The sequence below is a fragment of the Haliotis rubra genome, unplaced genomic scaffold, assembly GCF_003918875.1.
Source record: "Haliotis rubra isolate DU_JTF1 unplaced genomic scaffold, ASM391887v1 Scf57, whole genome shotgun sequence".
In the NCBI taxonomy this organism is placed as follows: Eukaryota; Metazoa; Mollusca; class Gastropoda; order Lepetellida; family Haliotidae; genus Haliotis; species Haliotis rubra.
Genome location: NW_025767268.1, coordinates 719,665 through 738,573, shown reverse-complemented (window position 1 = coordinate 738,573; position 18,909 = coordinate 719,665). Strand labels below are relative to the sequence as shown.

Genomic DNA, 18,909 nt, shown 5'->3' with positions numbered 1-18,909 from the left:
CACTAGAGACAGTACTAAAGTAATAGGCATGCTGTCTTCAACAGGCCAACAAAGTACGGGGAGTGGTTATGGCAGAGAAAACAGCCACAAGTGGTCAGTACTACCAAGACCTGCAGAAGTTTGTTATGCTGGAGATAGGCTTTGTGTTACTTCCTGTCAACAATCAGAAAGAGGCAGCTGGACTTCTCGCCCAGATGGTAAGATGAAATTTGACGATACGTTTAACTAATATACTAATATGAGGGTTGAGAGGAGGAAATGAAATGCGTGTGAGCAGATGTGCATGCGTGTGTGTGCATGTATTTCTGGACGAAAAAATCACAGCTAATTTACCCCCAATATATCTCCATAGTAGGTTGTGTCAGATGAATCCTGAGTTACTTTTTGCATGTTTAGTGCCAAGCCTAATAGGTCTGATAAGCTACTGAGATGTCATCAACTACAATGAATCAGTATTTCTTTAGCTCCTTTTGACCTTAACAGAAGAAATGCAACACAAACACACCTATAACAGAACACCTGTTTGGCTGTAGATGCTTTGGACTTCAGATGTAACAGGATGTGGGAAATATGAATAATTTTATTGACTGGCCATATTATTTTGCACTCAGGGTCCTAAATATTTTAATCATATCTCAATCAGATATGTTTCTCTAACTTGTCCACTAACTTGTAAATAGAATTTAGAAGCCTTGACACTGTTTGGTTGATCAGTTCACCTGCCGCGACCCACAGTGGATGCACCACATCTCCATACCTCCAGGAGGTATAACATTGGTGTAAAAGATCTGACTAGGTGTAACAATAACATGGTCATAGAATGGACATACAAAGACAGCATCACATATGTGCCTGGGCATTATTTATGTGGACCTTAGCATGAAACTAGGGCCTAAAGGGATACCACTCTAACTAAACTCTAAGTAAGTGCCATCATATCTGGGATGACATTTTCTTTATTTGAAACAGTGGGTACTGAACTTCAAACATCTATTTCTACCAGACATATTTTGTAAGACCCCATGGAACAGTTTAAATTATTTGCATCTATTCTCAGCTTAGTAGAGGATGCATTTTAGCAGAGGATGCAGTTTCACGTTGAGCTTATGTACTGTATGAGTCTTGGTACTTGGGCAAGTTTGTATCCATGATTCCTATTTACTAAGTCAAACCTCAACTAGCTTCAACTCAACTCAATTGAGATTGTTATTTTTCCAGGTTGATGTTGAGAGTAAGCCCGAGGCAAACCCATTCTTTAAGAAGCCCAGACCTGTGTCTGTGGATGTGGCTCTCCTCAGCAGCCTACAGTGCATCCCCAGACTGGGAGGGGTGAAGGCCAAACAGCTGCTGCTTCACTTCGGGAGTAAGTCACGAGTCACACTCCTTGTTGCAGCATTTTACCTTGACTCACAAACATGGGGGCTCGGGAACCCCTAATTATTAGTTTCAAGGGTCCTTGCTGGCATTTCGAGAGAAGTGTATGTTTTGATAATTTCTTGAGAGCTTGGAATGAATCTTTGATCATGTGGTCAGAGGGGTGAAATGGTGCACGTAACTGCTCAGAAAGAAACAGTCAAACACTTAGCAAAGTCATAGATGTGTTGCGGGTACAGTGAATAATATTGTGCATCCTTCTGGACGCAGTGAAATGGTTTCTGTGTCCATGCTCTACATTTGTGTGTACTGGATGCACATTTGCATGCCCGTAAAAGCGATGCTTGTTGGCTCATCAGGATCAAAGAGAGTGTATGTAAGGGTAGGTCAGGCGCACTGTTCAGAGCCTAGCTAGAGCTACACGTGATGAGAGCTGTATGTGAAGACCTTCCTCTGTAACCGCTTTGAATGTGGTATACAGAATAGAACTGGGTTAGCCGACAAAGTAGGTTTTGATTGAAATGAATCTCCAATTGTCCTGATCTTATCTCCCCTTTTACCTCAGCTGCTTGAGCATTCATTTAACCTTTATACTTTATTATGCCCTTAGATCATGGCAGTTGACCTTGAATCTCTTTTCTCTGTCTACTACCTTCTGATCCCTGGACAAAACTAAAACGTTTTACCTGTGCTTGTATGTTTCAAATTAGGTAAATGTTTACAATGTGCAGCACTTGCTGATTAAGACACAAGTCAGGCACGGTGGGAAAGCCTAGTGGTTAAAGTGTTTGCTTGTCACGCCGAAGACTTGGGTTTGATTCCCCACGTGGGTACAATGTGTGAAGCCCATTTCTGGTGTCCCCAGCTGTGATATTGCTGGAATATTGCTAAAAAGCGGCATAAAACTAAACTCACTCACTCACAAGTCAAGGTACCCTTGCTGACTAAGGCTGATTAAGGCGGTGGTATGTTACTGAACACTCCAACCAAGTCTCAAGATGGCCCTGGCAATCGAATGAATCAGTCTGTGGCAAGTTCTGTTCACATGCTTCTGCAGATTTTGTGAGAGATCATACATTCACAGGCACAGAGATATTCGCATTAACGACATTATTGTAGTTTGTTGTTAAGCACCAACATTCTGTTAAATGACGATGGTCTGTAATGGAATGTGAACCAGCCAATATAGTGATTGACTTCGGCTTTAAACTTGGAATATGACCACTTTCCATCATCCTGTCACCAATCTTGACAACCTGTTCCATTTAGTTGTTGGGGCAGTTGGGTAGCCTAGCGGTTAAAGTGTTCGCTCATCACACTGAAGACCCTGGTTCAATTCCTCACGTGGGTACAATGTGTGAAGCCCATTTCTGGTGTCCCCCACTGTGATATTGCTGGAATATTGCTAACAGTGGCGTAAAACCCAACTCACTCACTCCTCCATTTAGTGAAATGGAAACACTGCTCTAATGTGCAGCTCACCTCTTGTGCAAAAGATAAGCTTATAAACAAATGCCAATTGTGTTTATCTGAGATTTTCAGATCATACAGTCAGGAGGTGACATTATTGTAGCTTTAATGCCCTGACAATGCTATGATGTCATGGTACTTGATGATCAACATAGTGATGCTATTATTTAAACTTGAACTGCATTTAATGGCAGTACCAATGTTGACAAGATGTTACATTTTTCATTGAAAATTAATGAAGAGTGATTGGATGAAAATAGAATCTCACCCTCAATGTGTGAATCTTCTGATATCAAATATATCAACACTCGTTAAAATATCCTTGGCAAGCCTCGGATATTTGTAACTTTATCAACTCGTGTTGATATAATTGATATCAGAAGACACTTGGGTGAGATTCTCTATATAAACAAATGCCAATTCAAATTATCTCTGATTTTCAGCTATCTAGTCAGGGTAGCTTTAACATTATGTTACTGGCCCAATTCACAATCAGCTAGCACTTGGCTAGTGGGCCAGTAGCTATTTCAAATGCTGTGTATGTGTCATTGTATACTTGATTTTGCTATCATTTTCTCTCCTTGTAAGTGGTATAATGTTTACTAGATGTCACCTAAATGTAACATCCGTCATAAATGAGGCGTTACAATATCGATTCTCTATGTCATCATCGTTACCGTTTTCATTAAACAGGTTTACAGGCTATAGCAAGAGCATCTTTGGAAGTGAGTATGTTCATACTTTGTTAGACTGTGACCAAGCATGCCAGCAATAAATGCCGTCATTGTGTTGGACTTGGAACATAGAATTCCTGGTTTTCTTGAACCCTTTTGGAAGTCCCAAGTACCCAAATTAAGCAGAAAATCTCCTCTGACCACTCACACAGTTCAAAATAACAATAATGTCCTCACATCCAAACTTTCACTTTCAACTCACTGTACACACTGCTGACAGACCACCGTGAGTGAGAGAGTTTTAGTTTTACATCGCTTTTAGCAATATTCCAGCAATATCATGGCGAGGAACACCAGAAATGGGCTTCACACATTGTACCCATGAGGGGAATCGAACCAGGGTCTTCGGCGTGATGAGCGAACGCTTCTAACCATGAGGATACCCCACCGCCCTGACAGACCACTGTGATTGCTGCACCCCAGATGTTAGGGGTCTGAGCAGATAACTGTGTACACATCGGCAACAAGCTGGTGAATCTGTGACTCTGTGTCAGATGTTCAACTGTATAGAGACAGTGACACTGATATATGTACATTTCAAGGCAGTGACACTGAATACACATGAGCATTAATCAAGCACCACCAACTGTTTATCCCATGATAAATACAGAAACATTACATGTTGTATTAAAATGGTAATTGTAACATATTTTATTGTCCATTGCTGGCATAGTTCTTCAGCATGGATCATTAGATTGCGTTTTTGAATTAGGACTTGGTCATAAATGGTCATTGGTCATTGGCCCTCCGTGATCTTGCAGGTCTTGGAGGGTGGTGGGGTAGTCTAGTGGTTAAGGCGTTTGCTATTCACGACGAAGACCCAGGTTTGATTCCCCACTTGTGTACTATATGTGAATCCCATTTCCGGTGTCCCTGCTGTGATATTGCTGGAATATTACTAAAAGAGGTGTAAAGCTAAACTCACTCACTTACTCATTCCATTTGTTGGACAAGACCTTTATTTTCCCAGTGACCACGTGCCTCCTCACCACGTGTTATATGTTTTTATTAGCAACAGTGACAGGGCATCCCTATGTCATGCTTGCCAATACCTGGCAATTGTGTATTTTCTGACAATCTGTGTATTGCCTTGTGAAGAAATGTTAAGTTTTAGAACTGTTTTCTTTTAGCTAGATCAGTTCAGAAAGCTGAAGTGCACATACTGCAATTTAGAAATTGAAGTTCTGACATGTTTGTTACCTTTGCCGCATGTGAACTTTATACACAGTTTTTTGATGAAGCACATGTTTTGCATGTTTATTTTGTTATGCTAGGATATGATCATCTGTTTGGACAAAAATACTTGCTCAGGTGGTGCTTTATTACCGGGTAATACTATTGTATCTGTGTACATATACAGGGGTGGAAATCACCCATTGCCCGATGCCCGAGTCCAGTGTTTATTTCTGTCGGGCAAGCAAATTTGTATATCACACTGTACCGGTGTCCAGTTGACTTTCCAATGTTAATTATGTTCTTTATGTAAAAAATCAACAAGAAAACAGCTGGTATAGTGGAAAGATTATCAGGGCAAGTGATTTTACATGTGCCACTGTACCGAAGTACACTAACAGTTTTAAAGTTATTTCCACACCTGATATAAAAATATAGATGTGTTTGTGTGCCTGCGTAGACACACACAAGACAGGTTGACTGACCTCTCATTTAGGACGGTTTACATTTACATTTCAAAGCAGTGACACTGATGTCAGTATATCAGGGATGGCAATTTTCTGCCCATTGGCAGATTTCTGCTGATATTTTTTCAAAATCAGCTCCCACCACCACATCCCATTCGATGACACAATATTAAATTTTCCACTGAAAATAGATTTTCCTGTTGCCATCCTTGGTATATTAGGATGGCAGTTACACTGAAAGATAATTTGAATACTGTGATACTCACCTCTGTCCATTTCTGGATGGGAATACCCATGTATATAATACATGTTAGGCCAGTGTCATTTACAGTTACATGTTACTCAAGCTGCTTGACAGTGTCCTCACACAGTGTTTGACTCAAGTTTGTCTTGCAATAGGATCTGTCGTCCATAGTGGGAAAGGCAAGTGCCACCAACATAAAAGCATTTCTGGATGGATCCTGACCAGAACATTGAGAAATACTTGGGCTTGCTGACAGTGATGTGTGTAGACACTTGCGATGTGTGTCATGAAGTTACGACAGATGAGTCTGACACCAGATGAGGTGTTAACAGTTGTGTCATAATGAATTGACAGATGGACACCTGCTGAATTGTCGACAGTTATGATGTAGCTCATGATGTTCTGACAGATAAGTTGAACACCTGAAGCATCAACAGTTACGATGTGGGTCATAATATGCTGACTGATGTGATGTGTGTTGTGATTTGCCAACAGATGAGTCTCACAGGTGATACCATTTCAATAGTTATGATGCCTACGCATGTCATGTTTGGACAAATCGGTGAGACACCAGCTTTTGAGAACTGAAAGATTTCTTCTTTCCTTTTCAATGCAATGTTTAATGCAATGTCCTGTCACAGGGATACTTCATCAACAAATGACTGTGACTTGGTTGTAAAGCTAAATTAATACCTATACAGAAATTGACAATAAGTAAGTATGGTTTTATGCCGCTTTTTGCAATATTGCAGCAATAGCATGGCGAAGACACCAGACATGGGCTTCATGCATTGTACCCATGTGGGGAATCGAACCTGGGTCAATGATGAGTGAACGCTTTAACCAAAAGGCTACCCAACCGCCCCAATTTACGATAAAAACAAACTGGTGACATGATCATTGGGGAGGAAGGCTCTGGACCAAATCTGAACCAATAAGACAGTGATTAGATGTATGCTGCAAATTCAGGTAACGCTTATAAAGTTTCAATGAAGTATCCTAAACACATGATCATGAGGAATTCAAACTTAAACAATGCTGTTTGAACGTATCTTTATGAAAATTATTCAGTATAATTGAGTTTGAAAGAGAATATGTGTTCTGTGTTATAAAGTGATAAGTATGTTTATGTACCCAGGATGCTTAGGATATTAGAAAAATAAATACCACCAGTTTAGTTAGCTTTGCATGCAGTCGAACTTACACAAATTAAAGAGGAAATCATTGTAATGTACAGCAATTTCATATGCATTTAATTACAAATAAGAGATTATGGCGGTCTTTCTAATCAGAGAACTGCCAGTGCTTATGTATTGAGTCTCCAAAATTGGTCGAGGCAGCCATGGTCACAAGAAAGGATGAATGGCAAACAACACCATTCATTTTGAAGATTTGTTGTCTCTTCTGCAGGAATGATTGGGACTGTGCAAAGTGAGAACAAGACTACACTCTGTGTCAATATTAAAGAGGTTAAATGTTGTTTGTTGGTTTATTGTTTAACGCTGCACTCAGCAATATTTCAGCTATATGACTTCAGTAGGTACTTAATCAAGTCTGGACCACACAATCCAGTGATCAACATCATGAGCATCGATCTGCTTAGTTGGGATGGGATGACATGAGTCAACCAAGTCTGTGAGCCTGAAGACACGATCCTGTTGGTTGCCTCTTACGACAAACATGGGTTACCGAAGACCAATTCAGCGGATGTAGTGCAGTCGGGCGTCATTTGCAATATGTATGTACACAGTTTCCGCCATGTCCATCCCGTTCGTTAACAGACTAAACTCGACCGCATTTCGTGCTTAGTTGCTATTCCGTGCAAACATGTTCAAAACAAAACGAATTGTTCTGAAGGAGTTCGTGGTAGTACGTTTCTACACGGTTCTAAAAGTTTGCAATGGATTCTCACTACATTCTACTAGTTAGTACGTTTATGTAGTTCTCATGTAGTTCTCAAGTGCAAGTTCTTACTAGATGGTTGGGTATAAAATGAGTCAAACTAGAAACTTCACGGGTTCGATAATACATGTATACATGGGGACACAATATGTTAAGTCCCATTTCTGAATATTCCCCGCCGGTTTGATATTGCTGGAAATATTGGCGTAAACAAAGTGGCAAGTCAAAAAGACAAAACCATTATTGGGTAATCGGCGCCATTGTTTCTGCAAAGCAGCACCAAGATCCTGCGAATTCTGGGTTGGTTCCTAAGAGTAAAACTCACCATTACTCGGGGTCATCTTGCATCAGGAGATTCCTATGCCACCTCGCAATATGAACTCCGGGTAGCCAGAAACACTATCTGCTTTTTGGCGAAAGATGTCTGCAATGCTTTGGTGATGGATCTCAGAAAGAACTCATTGAGTGCCCTGTTGACAGAGCCCCTTGGGAAGACGTTGCTGAGGAGTTCCTGAAACGCTAGGATGTCCCACATACTTGAATTGTCCTGGATGGGAAACATGTTGCCATCAGAAAGCCTCCCAAAAATGGATCTATGTTCGACAGAGGCTTCTGAAGGTCCAGGGGACACAGCTCTCTCTTCAGGCACAGAAGGCTCAGCAACTAAGGCTTCATCTTGGACTGGATTTCCAACGATATCTACCCTTCTTCTTGTTGGAGGCATGGTGATGTCGATGTTTCCATCAAAAGAGATTCGAAAGTGTCAGATCTCTACCAGCGATAAAAACTAATGAGATTTCTCAAACGTCATGGAAGATTTTACCTCACCTCGCTCTGCGGAATCTTTGAAGGGGCATTTAGAAGTGGATGCTATGCTAAGAAAAGACAAATCGGCAAATTGATGAAGGAGCAAGCATACACTCTGAAACGTCGTCTTATTCACAATAAAGAAGTTGACATCCACAAATCGCTTTTTTTTGTCCCGTCTGTGGATTTGAACTTCCGTACAATACCGGCAAAGTAAGAAAATCCCCGGAATACACGTGAAAATGCTCAGAATTGTATGTATGTCAGCTCATTAAGCCATCTGACAGAAAGAAGTAATACATTCGGCAAATTGTGAGTAGATAGTGTTGCTCGGAATCGGAAAATGCACAAACTGAAAAAGAAGAAACAGAAATGGAATTAACCCATTCTGTTCCAAAATATGCATGAAGTAGTTTTGAACTCGTTCCCACTGAAGAAGCCATAAATAATATAACCATTATATATGTAAACATCACTACATTAATGGTTTTATGAAAGAACTTTGTATGAATGGTATATCAAACAATACATGTAAGGCCAGTATGTTAGCTGATAAATAAATCTGACCAAAGCATTCATCGGTACTATCAACTTGGAAGTTATGTCCATTCTTTATTTTGCACTGTATTCCAAAGCTCCACAAAAGCCGTAGGATTAACCATAAATTGTAAAAGTCACATGCAACCAAAAAGAACAAACATACTTAAAACACAATTATCACTTATTCATGTCATATAATATACATTGCTGATTGTGAAACAAACAAATAAACAAAATTATAAACGTACAATCGGGAATCAAAAGTGCAATCTTTTGTACTTGGGTTTATATCGCTCGAAACGAAGCACCCGGGAGAGCGAACCCAGTCGGAGCGGGTGGGTGTGCACTCAAGTGTAACGCAGTCTTTCATTGGCTAGTTCATTTGCCGATACGCCCACGTCTCATTGCGTGTATATAGAGATGATCTGTTTGATTGGACTTTTAGAAGTATGGTGAGTAATAAGAAAGTAAGATTCTTTATGGATAACAATTTCTTTTATTGTATATGATGCGATGTTTCGGTATGGATTCATTTCCGGTGACAACGGCATAAGAAACCATACCGAAACGCTGCACCATATACAATAGAAGAAGTTGTTATCCATAAAGACTATATAGAGATGTTGGGTTTTGTAAATACATGCTCTCTGCATTTGCGTTCGATCCAATCAACAAATACTGAGATGGTGAACAACTGCGTGGCTGGAAACTGTGGTTCGTCCAAGTACAAAGCAGGACTTAAAACTGACAATTTGAGTTTGCACCGGTTTCCGTCCGATCCAATCATCCGAGAAAAATGGACGCTGTTTGCAATCAACAGACATAAGATGTCATGTGTACAAGTATCACGCCTGTCTGTCTGTGTAATTACGTAATGTGACAGAGACAGAACTCAGATACACGAGCCATAAATCAATGTATTTGTTTATGGTGTATAGCCTGATAGGTGTTAAGTTCAAATTGCATGTGGTCAGTGATTGAAGTTGTGTATTGCATATTGTCATTAGCAGACAGGCAGCCAGACACAGGTGTCAATAAAACAGACATTGAGTTTTGTCTGTGACAGAGACTGCTTATCACAATCCACATATTTTTCTATGTTTTCATAGACATATATACTACCCATCAAAAGTTTAGACTCACTTAAAGCACTCACTATATGTTATGTATATGTATGTGGTTACATCGAAGATGAATTTCTCCAACTTGGGGGAACCAACTGAAAACCTTATGCAGATGAATTGCACAAGGATGATGCTTCAAATTGCGAAAGGCATGAGCAAATGTCGTGCATGTGAACAGATGCGTTTTGGTGTAAAGTTTTGTTAAGAATTCGCCAATTTTCACAGATTTTAATCATTTACTGAACTCATGACAATAATCTTTTCAATGTTACGAATATGTTTTACAATACACCAGTTCATAACTAAACAGTACCTTGAAACAGTATGGAATATTTTGCAAAAAGCTAGTTTAGAACAGTGGACAAGTAAGTGGCTACATTTACACTAGTGAGTCTAAACTTTTGATGGGTAGTATATATTAAAACATTTCCGTTTTCAAGCTGAGCAATTTCTAACAATGAAATTAGTATTTCTAATGCTACACTTTCTTGCAAACTTGGTATCTGCAACCAAGTATGGGACCAGTGTAGTTTTAATACTGCAGACCAAAGATGCTTGTAATCGCAAGAAACATCTCTTGTTCTCCAACTTCGACCACGGCGATAATCCTTGCACGCACCACTTGCTGTGTAGTCACGATATGGCTGAAATATTGCCGATGTGACTTTAAATCTTAACTCACTCACTCACACTTGCTGTGTTTTTACGAGTCGCCTTCCCGGTTCAAGCCGCACGAATCTAATCACTGCGCATGCGCTATGGGCACAGCGCATCACAGCTGCTGAAACCACTTTTCACCCCAGCACTGAGGTGAAATTAGTGAATCGTTTGAACTCCGATTTCGCGTTTTTCTTTCATCGCGTTGTTTTTTCAACTTTATGAGTTGAATGTGCACATTTTTGAGGAATTGTTACTGTAAGCCCATACCGAAAGGTTTCAGAATCTACAAAGTTGTGTTTTGCGTTGCATGTGACCTTTAAAAGTATTAAGGAAGGACTTTATAATTATAAAAGGACAATTTATAATTACAACAAGATTGATAAAGACAACCTTTTTGAAAACCTAACTTCAATTCCTTGGCAAGATATTTTGTCATCTGACACAATTGATGAAGCAGCAAACTCGTTCTCTTTGTCTTTCTTAGAGGTTTGTGCTAAAGATATCCCTAACAAAACAATTACTGTTAGACCCAATGATCCGTTATGGATGTCTGGCGAAGTGCGTAGTTTGATACGAAAACGTAACCGTGTACACAAAATCGCTAAACGACGCAACCGACCGTCCGACTGGGCTAACTTTCGTAAACTCAGAAATAAAGTTGTAGCAGCTGTGGGCTCAGCAAAGAAAAATTATGTCTCTAAATTCGATAGAAAGATAAACGACTCGTACGGTAGTAAGCATTGTTAGCGCTTAGTCAAAAACTACTTGAAATGCACCGGGAATAATACAATATTTCCTCCAATTAAACATGGGAATTTAGTATACGATAATTTTGATGATATCGTAACAATTATGAATAATTACTTCTGCGTTCAAGCCACTGTTAAAAGTCCTGACCAAAACCTTCCAAAACTAATGATAAAAATGGATCAGAGATTATCCTCCATCACATTGAGCTCCAATTAAGTTAAAGATATGTTACTTTCTGTTGATGTCACTAAAGCAACCGGGCGTGACTTTATCGGTAATCGAGTATTAAAACTCAGCGTTCTGGTAATATCCGACCCATTATCTAAATTAGGTAATATAACTGAATGTAACAACTACAGACCTGTAGCACTAACTAGTTGTTCACGGCGGGGGCCAAAGTATTTAACAAAATGTGTTTTCAAATATGTATTTAATTATCTCAGAGACAATAACTTACTAACAAATCTTCAGTCCGGGTTTACCCCTGGAGATTCACCATCTTACCAATTGACTTACCTTTATGATTTTATTGCTAAAGAATTAGATAAATCTTCAGGGAAGGAGAATAAGAGCAGTTTTTTGCGACATAAGCAAAGCATTCGATAAAGTATGGCACAGAGGAATCATTCAGAAATTGAAAGCTTACGGTATTTGTGGCAAACTACTTTTATGGTTTAAAAGTTACCTCGACGATAGAAGACAGCGTGTCGTAATCAACGGCTTCAGTTCCGAATTAAAACCAGTTACAGCTGGCGTACCACAAGGTTCCGTCTTAGGACCGCTATTATTCTTAGTTTATATCAACGATATTGTCGATGGCATTGACAGTAATATACGTCTGTTTGCTGATGACACTTCGCTCTATGTAGTAATAAACGATCCAAATGTAGCAGCACAATGTCTGAATAATGATTTATCTGTAATATCAGACTGGGCTAAAAAATGGCAAGTTGATTTTAATCCAAATAAAACGGTCTCTATTCAATTTACCCGCAAACACATTCAGAATATCAAACCAGTCTTATCGATGGATAACACTAACATAAACGACGTCACATCTCACAAACATTTGGGAATAGTTCTTCAACAAGATTGTATGTGGCATAGTCAAATTGAAAATTGTCATAAAGTTTCTAAAAGTCAGTCCAATGATAAACTGCCTAAGAAGTTTTCCCCAACATGGGCAAATCTGCAATACCCATCGCTTCAACAGGTCATCGGGAAAACGCTGCTGACAATGTACAAATCATTTATTTTACCAATATTTGACTACGCGTGTCATGTATGGGATAATTGCACTAAAGAGCAAACGCTTCTTCTAGAGAAATTAAATCTAGACGCTATCAGAACTATCTGCGGAGCTGTTCGCGGCACAAGTCATAACAAACTATATTCTGAGACAAATATTTCCTCACTTGAAAATAGAAGACGCCGTCAAAAATTATACATTTTTTACAAAATGGTTCACAAACTAGTTCCAGATTATTTGTCTAGTTTAGTTCCAGAAAATGTATCATCTGTAAGTGGATATTATTTGAGAAATAATTCTGACCTACAAAATATTAAATGCAACACTAAAGTACTTTAGTTTCTCCTCCAGGTCATTTATCCCTAACACGGTAAACATCTGGAACTCTCTCCCTCCCGATATCGTAAATACCAATACTCTTGGGGAATTCAAAAACAAACTATAAGAACACAACACCAGTGAAATCTACTTTTCCAGACATATATCTGATAGTCCTGAATGTAACTGCGGGCATCACACCGAAGATCCGCTTCATTTCTTAACGACATAAAATCTCACTTCTGTCAATCATATTTAAAACGACTACTAAAAAAAATCAAATGCATACTTCTTTAGTATGCCGTGCCTTGCTGTTATACTGAGAGCTTTAATTTGTCATCAATCTTATTCGGTCACATTATTCGGGCACATCAGAACAGGTAAACCTGGAACTACTTACCAAATCGGTACATAATCTACATCATAGCTTGGCAAAAGGTCCGACTGAGAGTTCTTTTCGCTAAAATTTATCTAACTAGTTTTACTTGTGCCTTTTGATGTTTTGGAATTCATGCCGTGCCTTGCTGTTATATTTGCTCTTTTGAGATCACAACAGTACTTTTTGCCTAGTTTTGGTTTATTTTGGCGTTTTTGCCTTTAACGAAAGAACTTTGTTCACTATTTCTTCTCCAAATTAGTATCTGGCACATTATATCGTCAATATTGTTGTCCTTGAAGATTCACATTATGTTTTGCATAAAATATTTTTGGCCAGCTCATGTGTGACAGTGCTCCTTTCACTATCAATATTATTGTTATTACTATTGTATCATTGTTAGGGAGCGGCATTGATATAAGCATGTTTTATTGCTTGTTTGCCAATCCCATCATGAGTAAATGAATAAATATGTTTAAACCACTATATTTACAGAAGATGTTTGAGACGAGCAGAATTAATACTATCTGGATTCTAAATATATAAAATGATTTGCTTAAGTTTCTTACAATCTCAGACATGGGCACAGTTCCCACGTGACAAACTTTAAGAAAAAATAATTTATTGATAAAAGTGATGAGCATAGATTTGTGAAGAGCATAGATTTGTCAAAAGTGAAGCAGGTAACCTCTGAGGTTTACTGCCAAACAGTGTGAAGTGCTGGAATTCCCTGTTGATTAGATTTATGTGCATTTTGGTTTAAAGTTTAAAATATGCTTAGGATATTTTGGTGATGTATCAACATTCAATGGCCTTCAAGTAGTCATTTCCCATCTGACATAACGGAGGTATAAAGAGTTCAAAGATCATCGAGGCGGTGGGGTAGCCTAGCCTGACTCTGTGTCAGATGTTCAACTGTATAGAGACAGTGACACTGACATATGTACATTTCAAGGCAGTGACACTGAATACACATGAGCATTAATCAAGCACCACCAACTGTTTATCCCATGATAAATACAGAAACATTACATGTTGTATTAAAATGGTAATTGTAACATATTTTTTTGTCCATTGCTGGCACAGTTCTTCAGCATGGATCATAAGATTGCGTTTTTTGAATTAGGACTTGGTCATAAATGGTCATTGGTCATTGGTCCTCCTTGATCTTGCAGGTCTTGGAGGGTGGTGGGGTAGTCTAGTGGTTAAGGCGTTTGCTATTCACGACGAAGACCCGGGTTTGATTCCCCACATGTGTACTATGTGTGAATCCCATTTCCGGTGTCCCTGCCGTGGTGTTGCTGGAATATTGCTAAAAGCGGCGTAAAACCAAACTCAGTCAAAGAGCATTACATGACTCTTGTTCAGAAGTTGTTTGCATGGTTCATAAAGCATCCATAAAGCTTTCAAAAAGTTTTACAGTATACACGAAGAGGAAATTCCAAATTTGCCAAATCAATGACTAATTGATTTCCGATGCAATCCTCATAATGACTTCTGCCGTATGTTACCGAGGTTAACAATTGACTAGCTTTTGTATATGTTTATGACGTTGCCACCTATAGGGCAAGATATTCTGCTGGGGAACATCTGATATCGTCACTATTTTGATAGTGATTCATAAAAATATGTTTACGATATTGTCCAGAGTGTATAATCGACCCTACGTTTAGCAGAGAGATTCCTCATGGTTGTGAAAATGGTTCATATTTATATTTCTCTCAACTTCTGTATACGATAGCTCCCAAAGTAAGAATTCCGTAGTTAAACATATTCCCTCGATATTAGTGTACAATCGACAGAGGTGTTTGCAAGGGACATTGTTGAATTTGATCTCGAACGAATTAAGTGAGGTGACCTCACCACATCTCTTTCCTTTCCTACGGTACTACCGCAAGCAGCTGCTGGTTTTTTCGTTACAAGCCCTTGTTATGACCAACATGTTAATGACGTTAACACCGGGTGAATTGCGCACAATTATCTTATTAGTCATGTAAATGATGTGCAACGACCATAGTGTGCCTGACAGTTGAGTAAATGAATGAAACAAGACCCAACATTAAATAGCCCTTTTAATATGCGGTCCACATAATGAATGTACTGATTAAAAGCAACCTAAATATGTGCACTTCCTTAATCTTTTTAATAATACTGGTAGACAGGATGGACGTAGGCAGAAAAGACTTTGTAGAAATTTTAGTAATAGTATTAATATTGAAGATGAATTTCATTTATGTTTTAGTGTCCAATACAAAGGCGGATCCAGAGGAGATGTGCAGGGGTGCGCACCCCCCCCTTTGGTGCTGAAAGTTTGTTAAATGACCATTGAAACTCTGGTGTAAATGAAATGTGCACCCCCACCTTTCTCAATAGTGGGCACCCCCCCCCCTCCCCCCTTTCTCAAAAAGCTGTATCCGCCCCTGTCAATATATATCATGATCTTCGTCAAAACTATTTTAAAGGTATGCCAGCTTGCTACCAATTGTGCAAGTATGCAAAAGATGCTCTCGCATTACGTTCGTCATATATGTAGTACAAACTTAATATTGAAACATAATTATCATGTGTTTGTACGTGGGTCTGTGGCCTTTTCACTAAATACACTGATTGATAAATATCTTAAAACACAGAATATGCATACTTGGATTCTTGATACATTTCTTGGATGAGTTTATTGTGATGTGTTCAGTATAATTAAAATTTTCCGGTCTTCTCCCATTACTCGATGATAACGGAATACTTTTTGATTACACGCTGAGTAATACTAGGACAGATGTGTGCATATGGGATAAGATATAGGTTTAAACAATATATGTTCCCTCCATGCAATAGTTGAAAAATAATTTAAATCGTATAAACACGAAACACATGAACATCTGTATATTCCAGTGCATTTACTTTTCTTACAATAATGACATAGGCACTGGGGTTAAGGCTTTTCTGTGGGCTTGTTGAAACCATTTCTTTGCAGCATCTTGACACCAGCTATGAAGAACATGAATCAATCATTCGCAGTATAGCAATCACATTTTACACACCTGGGTAGTGACCCGAGATCCTCAACCTAATGGAGGGGCGGCCTTTCTTTATGAATACCATGCACACGGTTACCAGAGTGACAGAAACGGCATTTTTGCAAACAAATTATCGGAAACGTCAGTGTTGATCTTTGAATACTCTCCTTTTGGCTTGAGGCGACTAACGGGAGCGGGTGGTCAGGCTCACTGACTTGGTTGACACATTCCCTCGCATCCCAACTGAGTAGATCGAGCCTCGTGCTCTTGATCAAAAGATTAATTGGTCCAGAATCGATTATTTACACACCGCCGCCCTATAGCTGGGCTATGCCAACAAAGCAACCATTTGGATTACGTAGAAACCGGCTTTGCAGTTCTTTTTTCGTGAATGAGTGAGTTACAATTTAAAGTCTCATCGGCAATATTTCAGCCATATCGTGACTAAAAACGAGTAATAATTCTAGAATACATAAAGGTAAATTTAAAAAACCCTGTCAACGAAGGACAGTAAAACCAACTAGAACATCACAGATATGAATATAAAACTAGTATGTAACTCTAAAACAGCTTAATTACGGAAGACAATACAATATAAAAACAGGCTATATTGCCAACAACTGAAGGTAGTTCACCATACTAGGGACCTCCAGGGAAGTGACCTAGCATCCCAACCTAGTGGAGGGGTGGCTATTCTCTATGAATACCATGCTCTCGTTTACTAGCGTGACCGAACCCGTGAAGGTCCGGGTTAGAATGAACCTTCAGTAACCCATGCTTGTCGTAAGAGGCGACTAACGGGATCGGGTGGTCAGGCTCGCTGGTTTGTTTGACACATGTCATCGGTTCTCAATTGCGCAGATCGATGCTCATGCTGTTGATCACTGGATTGTCTGTTCCAGACTGGATTATTTACAGACCGCTGCCATATAGCTGGAATATTGCTGAGTGGGAGCAATAAGTACGAGAAACGTGTTCAGTATATAAACGTTTTACTATATCACCACCTGTCACCAGGATATGACTACTAATTAGATCAACCAATATATTTCTTTTCATGTATACTCGACTTTATATGACCCCGACATTTAGTAATATATACTATATACTAGCAAAACCACAATGGAATACCTACTGAATCCTCAGCGTCAAACTCCTAGCACAATTACTAAAGGTCAGGATAATTAACAACATGAAAAACAAACACAAATCATGCCTTGCCATAAAACTTTAAAATAAACTTAGACGACATTTCGAAATTTGATGCATCAGTGACAAAAATGACGTTCCCGAATTATTTCAGATGAACAATTGACTAGACTTTGTATATGTTTATGACGGGTGCCACCGATGGCTCAGGATGCGCTCACCTTTTCGCGAACACCCGTGACAGTGATTCATAAACACATGATCTGGCATCAATTACTGGATTGTCTGGTCCAGACTAGATTTGTTTACAAACAACATCGTACTGCTATAATACTGCTGAAACAAATATAATACTCATGATATAGTTACAGTTGTACACTCGACTTTAATGGATGGACTATTTCTTATGGATGTGGAAATGGTTTTCTTGCTGCTATCTATTAGACACTTGTTAACAGGCAACGCATATTTCAAATGTAGCGAACATTTCGAACATCCACAAAGAACAAAGAGTAGTGTTGCATACATCATTCATTTGACCTAGTATGTGATTTAATCCTCATTTTGACTGTTGGCGTACGTAGCCATTGTTTAAAAATTTCAGATGGCACGATGAAACAATCTCATCGTTATCAGATCCCATACCAAACTCCAAAATGACTTCATTGTCAGAACAAAGCAGTCTTCGATTCCACTCAGAACTGGATCCCATCAACGGGAAACGATATTCTTCTGAGAATCTTGGGATATTGTGGCCGCTTGAAGAACTGCTTCACCCTTCCATAAAAAGAACCTGCGCCATGACATGAAAGGGACCAATTATCAGAAAGATCTCTCCTTAGCTGGAATCATACAAAAATGGGCTTCACACGGTGTACTCATGTGGGAAATCTAACCAGGGGCTTCGGCGTGACGGGCGAACACTTTAACCACTTGGCCACCCCTCATCGTAAACAGGAGTAGTATGAGTGATCTCTGTCATAGCATCATCTCTTGTAACATTTGTATTGTGGTGCAGTGCAGGCTGTACTGATGACTTCGTAAATTACTTGCTTTTTCCAGAGATCACCATCACCAGTTACAGACTCCATCTTCACATCAGTCCACAATCCACCTGTCGGACACACTACAGTACCTCGCAGGAAATGTCCTTGTTACTTGACTGTTCACAGCATGAATCTCACACGGGCACCATTTTTGTGATTCCATCTCAGTTACTCTCATTCTCACTTACAAGGTATGAGTGAGTGAGTAAGTATTGTTTTACGCTGCTTTTAGCACTATTCTAGCAATACCACGGCAGGGGACACCAGAAAGGGGCTTCACACATTGTACGCATATGGGGAATCGATCCAGGGACTTCAGCGTGACGAGCGAACGCTTTAACTACTAGGCTACTCCGCCGCCCCACAAGGTGTGACAATCAGAAGTTGTACTGGTTTCATACGGGAGGAGCTTGTCAAGTTGAAGAAACCCAGGTTCGATCATCCCTTTCCACTCTTTACTGCTTCATCACGCATCTGCTCACTCACACACGGACCATCGTTGTATCAAACCT

The 18,909-nt window shown here is 39.4% G+C and overlaps 1 protein-coding gene across 4 annotated transcripts in view; it reads left to right on the top strand.

Moving 5' to 3' along the window:
* LOC124254311 (Fanconi anemia core complex-associated protein 24-like) overlaps positions 1-18,579 on the top strand; it is a 42,118-nt gene extending 23,539 nt beyond the window's left edge. The window contains exons 4-7 of one of the 4 annotated variants that reach the window (XM_046688227.1): positions 45-197; positions 1,219-1,363; positions 3,538-3,569; positions 18,414-18,579. In XM_046688227.1, coding sequence (XP_046544183.1) covers positions 45-197; positions 1,219-1,363; positions 3,538-3,569; positions 18,414-18,554 — 471 coding nt within the window. In that variant the 3' untranslated portion in view covers positions 18,555-18,579. Of the gene's footprint in view, positions 1-44; positions 198-1,218; positions 1,364-3,537; positions 3,570-5,617; positions 6,444-6,872; positions 6,943-18,413 lie in introns of those variants that run through there. The other 3 variants (XM_046688225.1, XM_046688229.1, XM_046688228.1) reach the window with 3 other exon arrangements.
* The last annotated feature ends 330 nt before the right edge of the window (positions 18,580-18,909 follow it).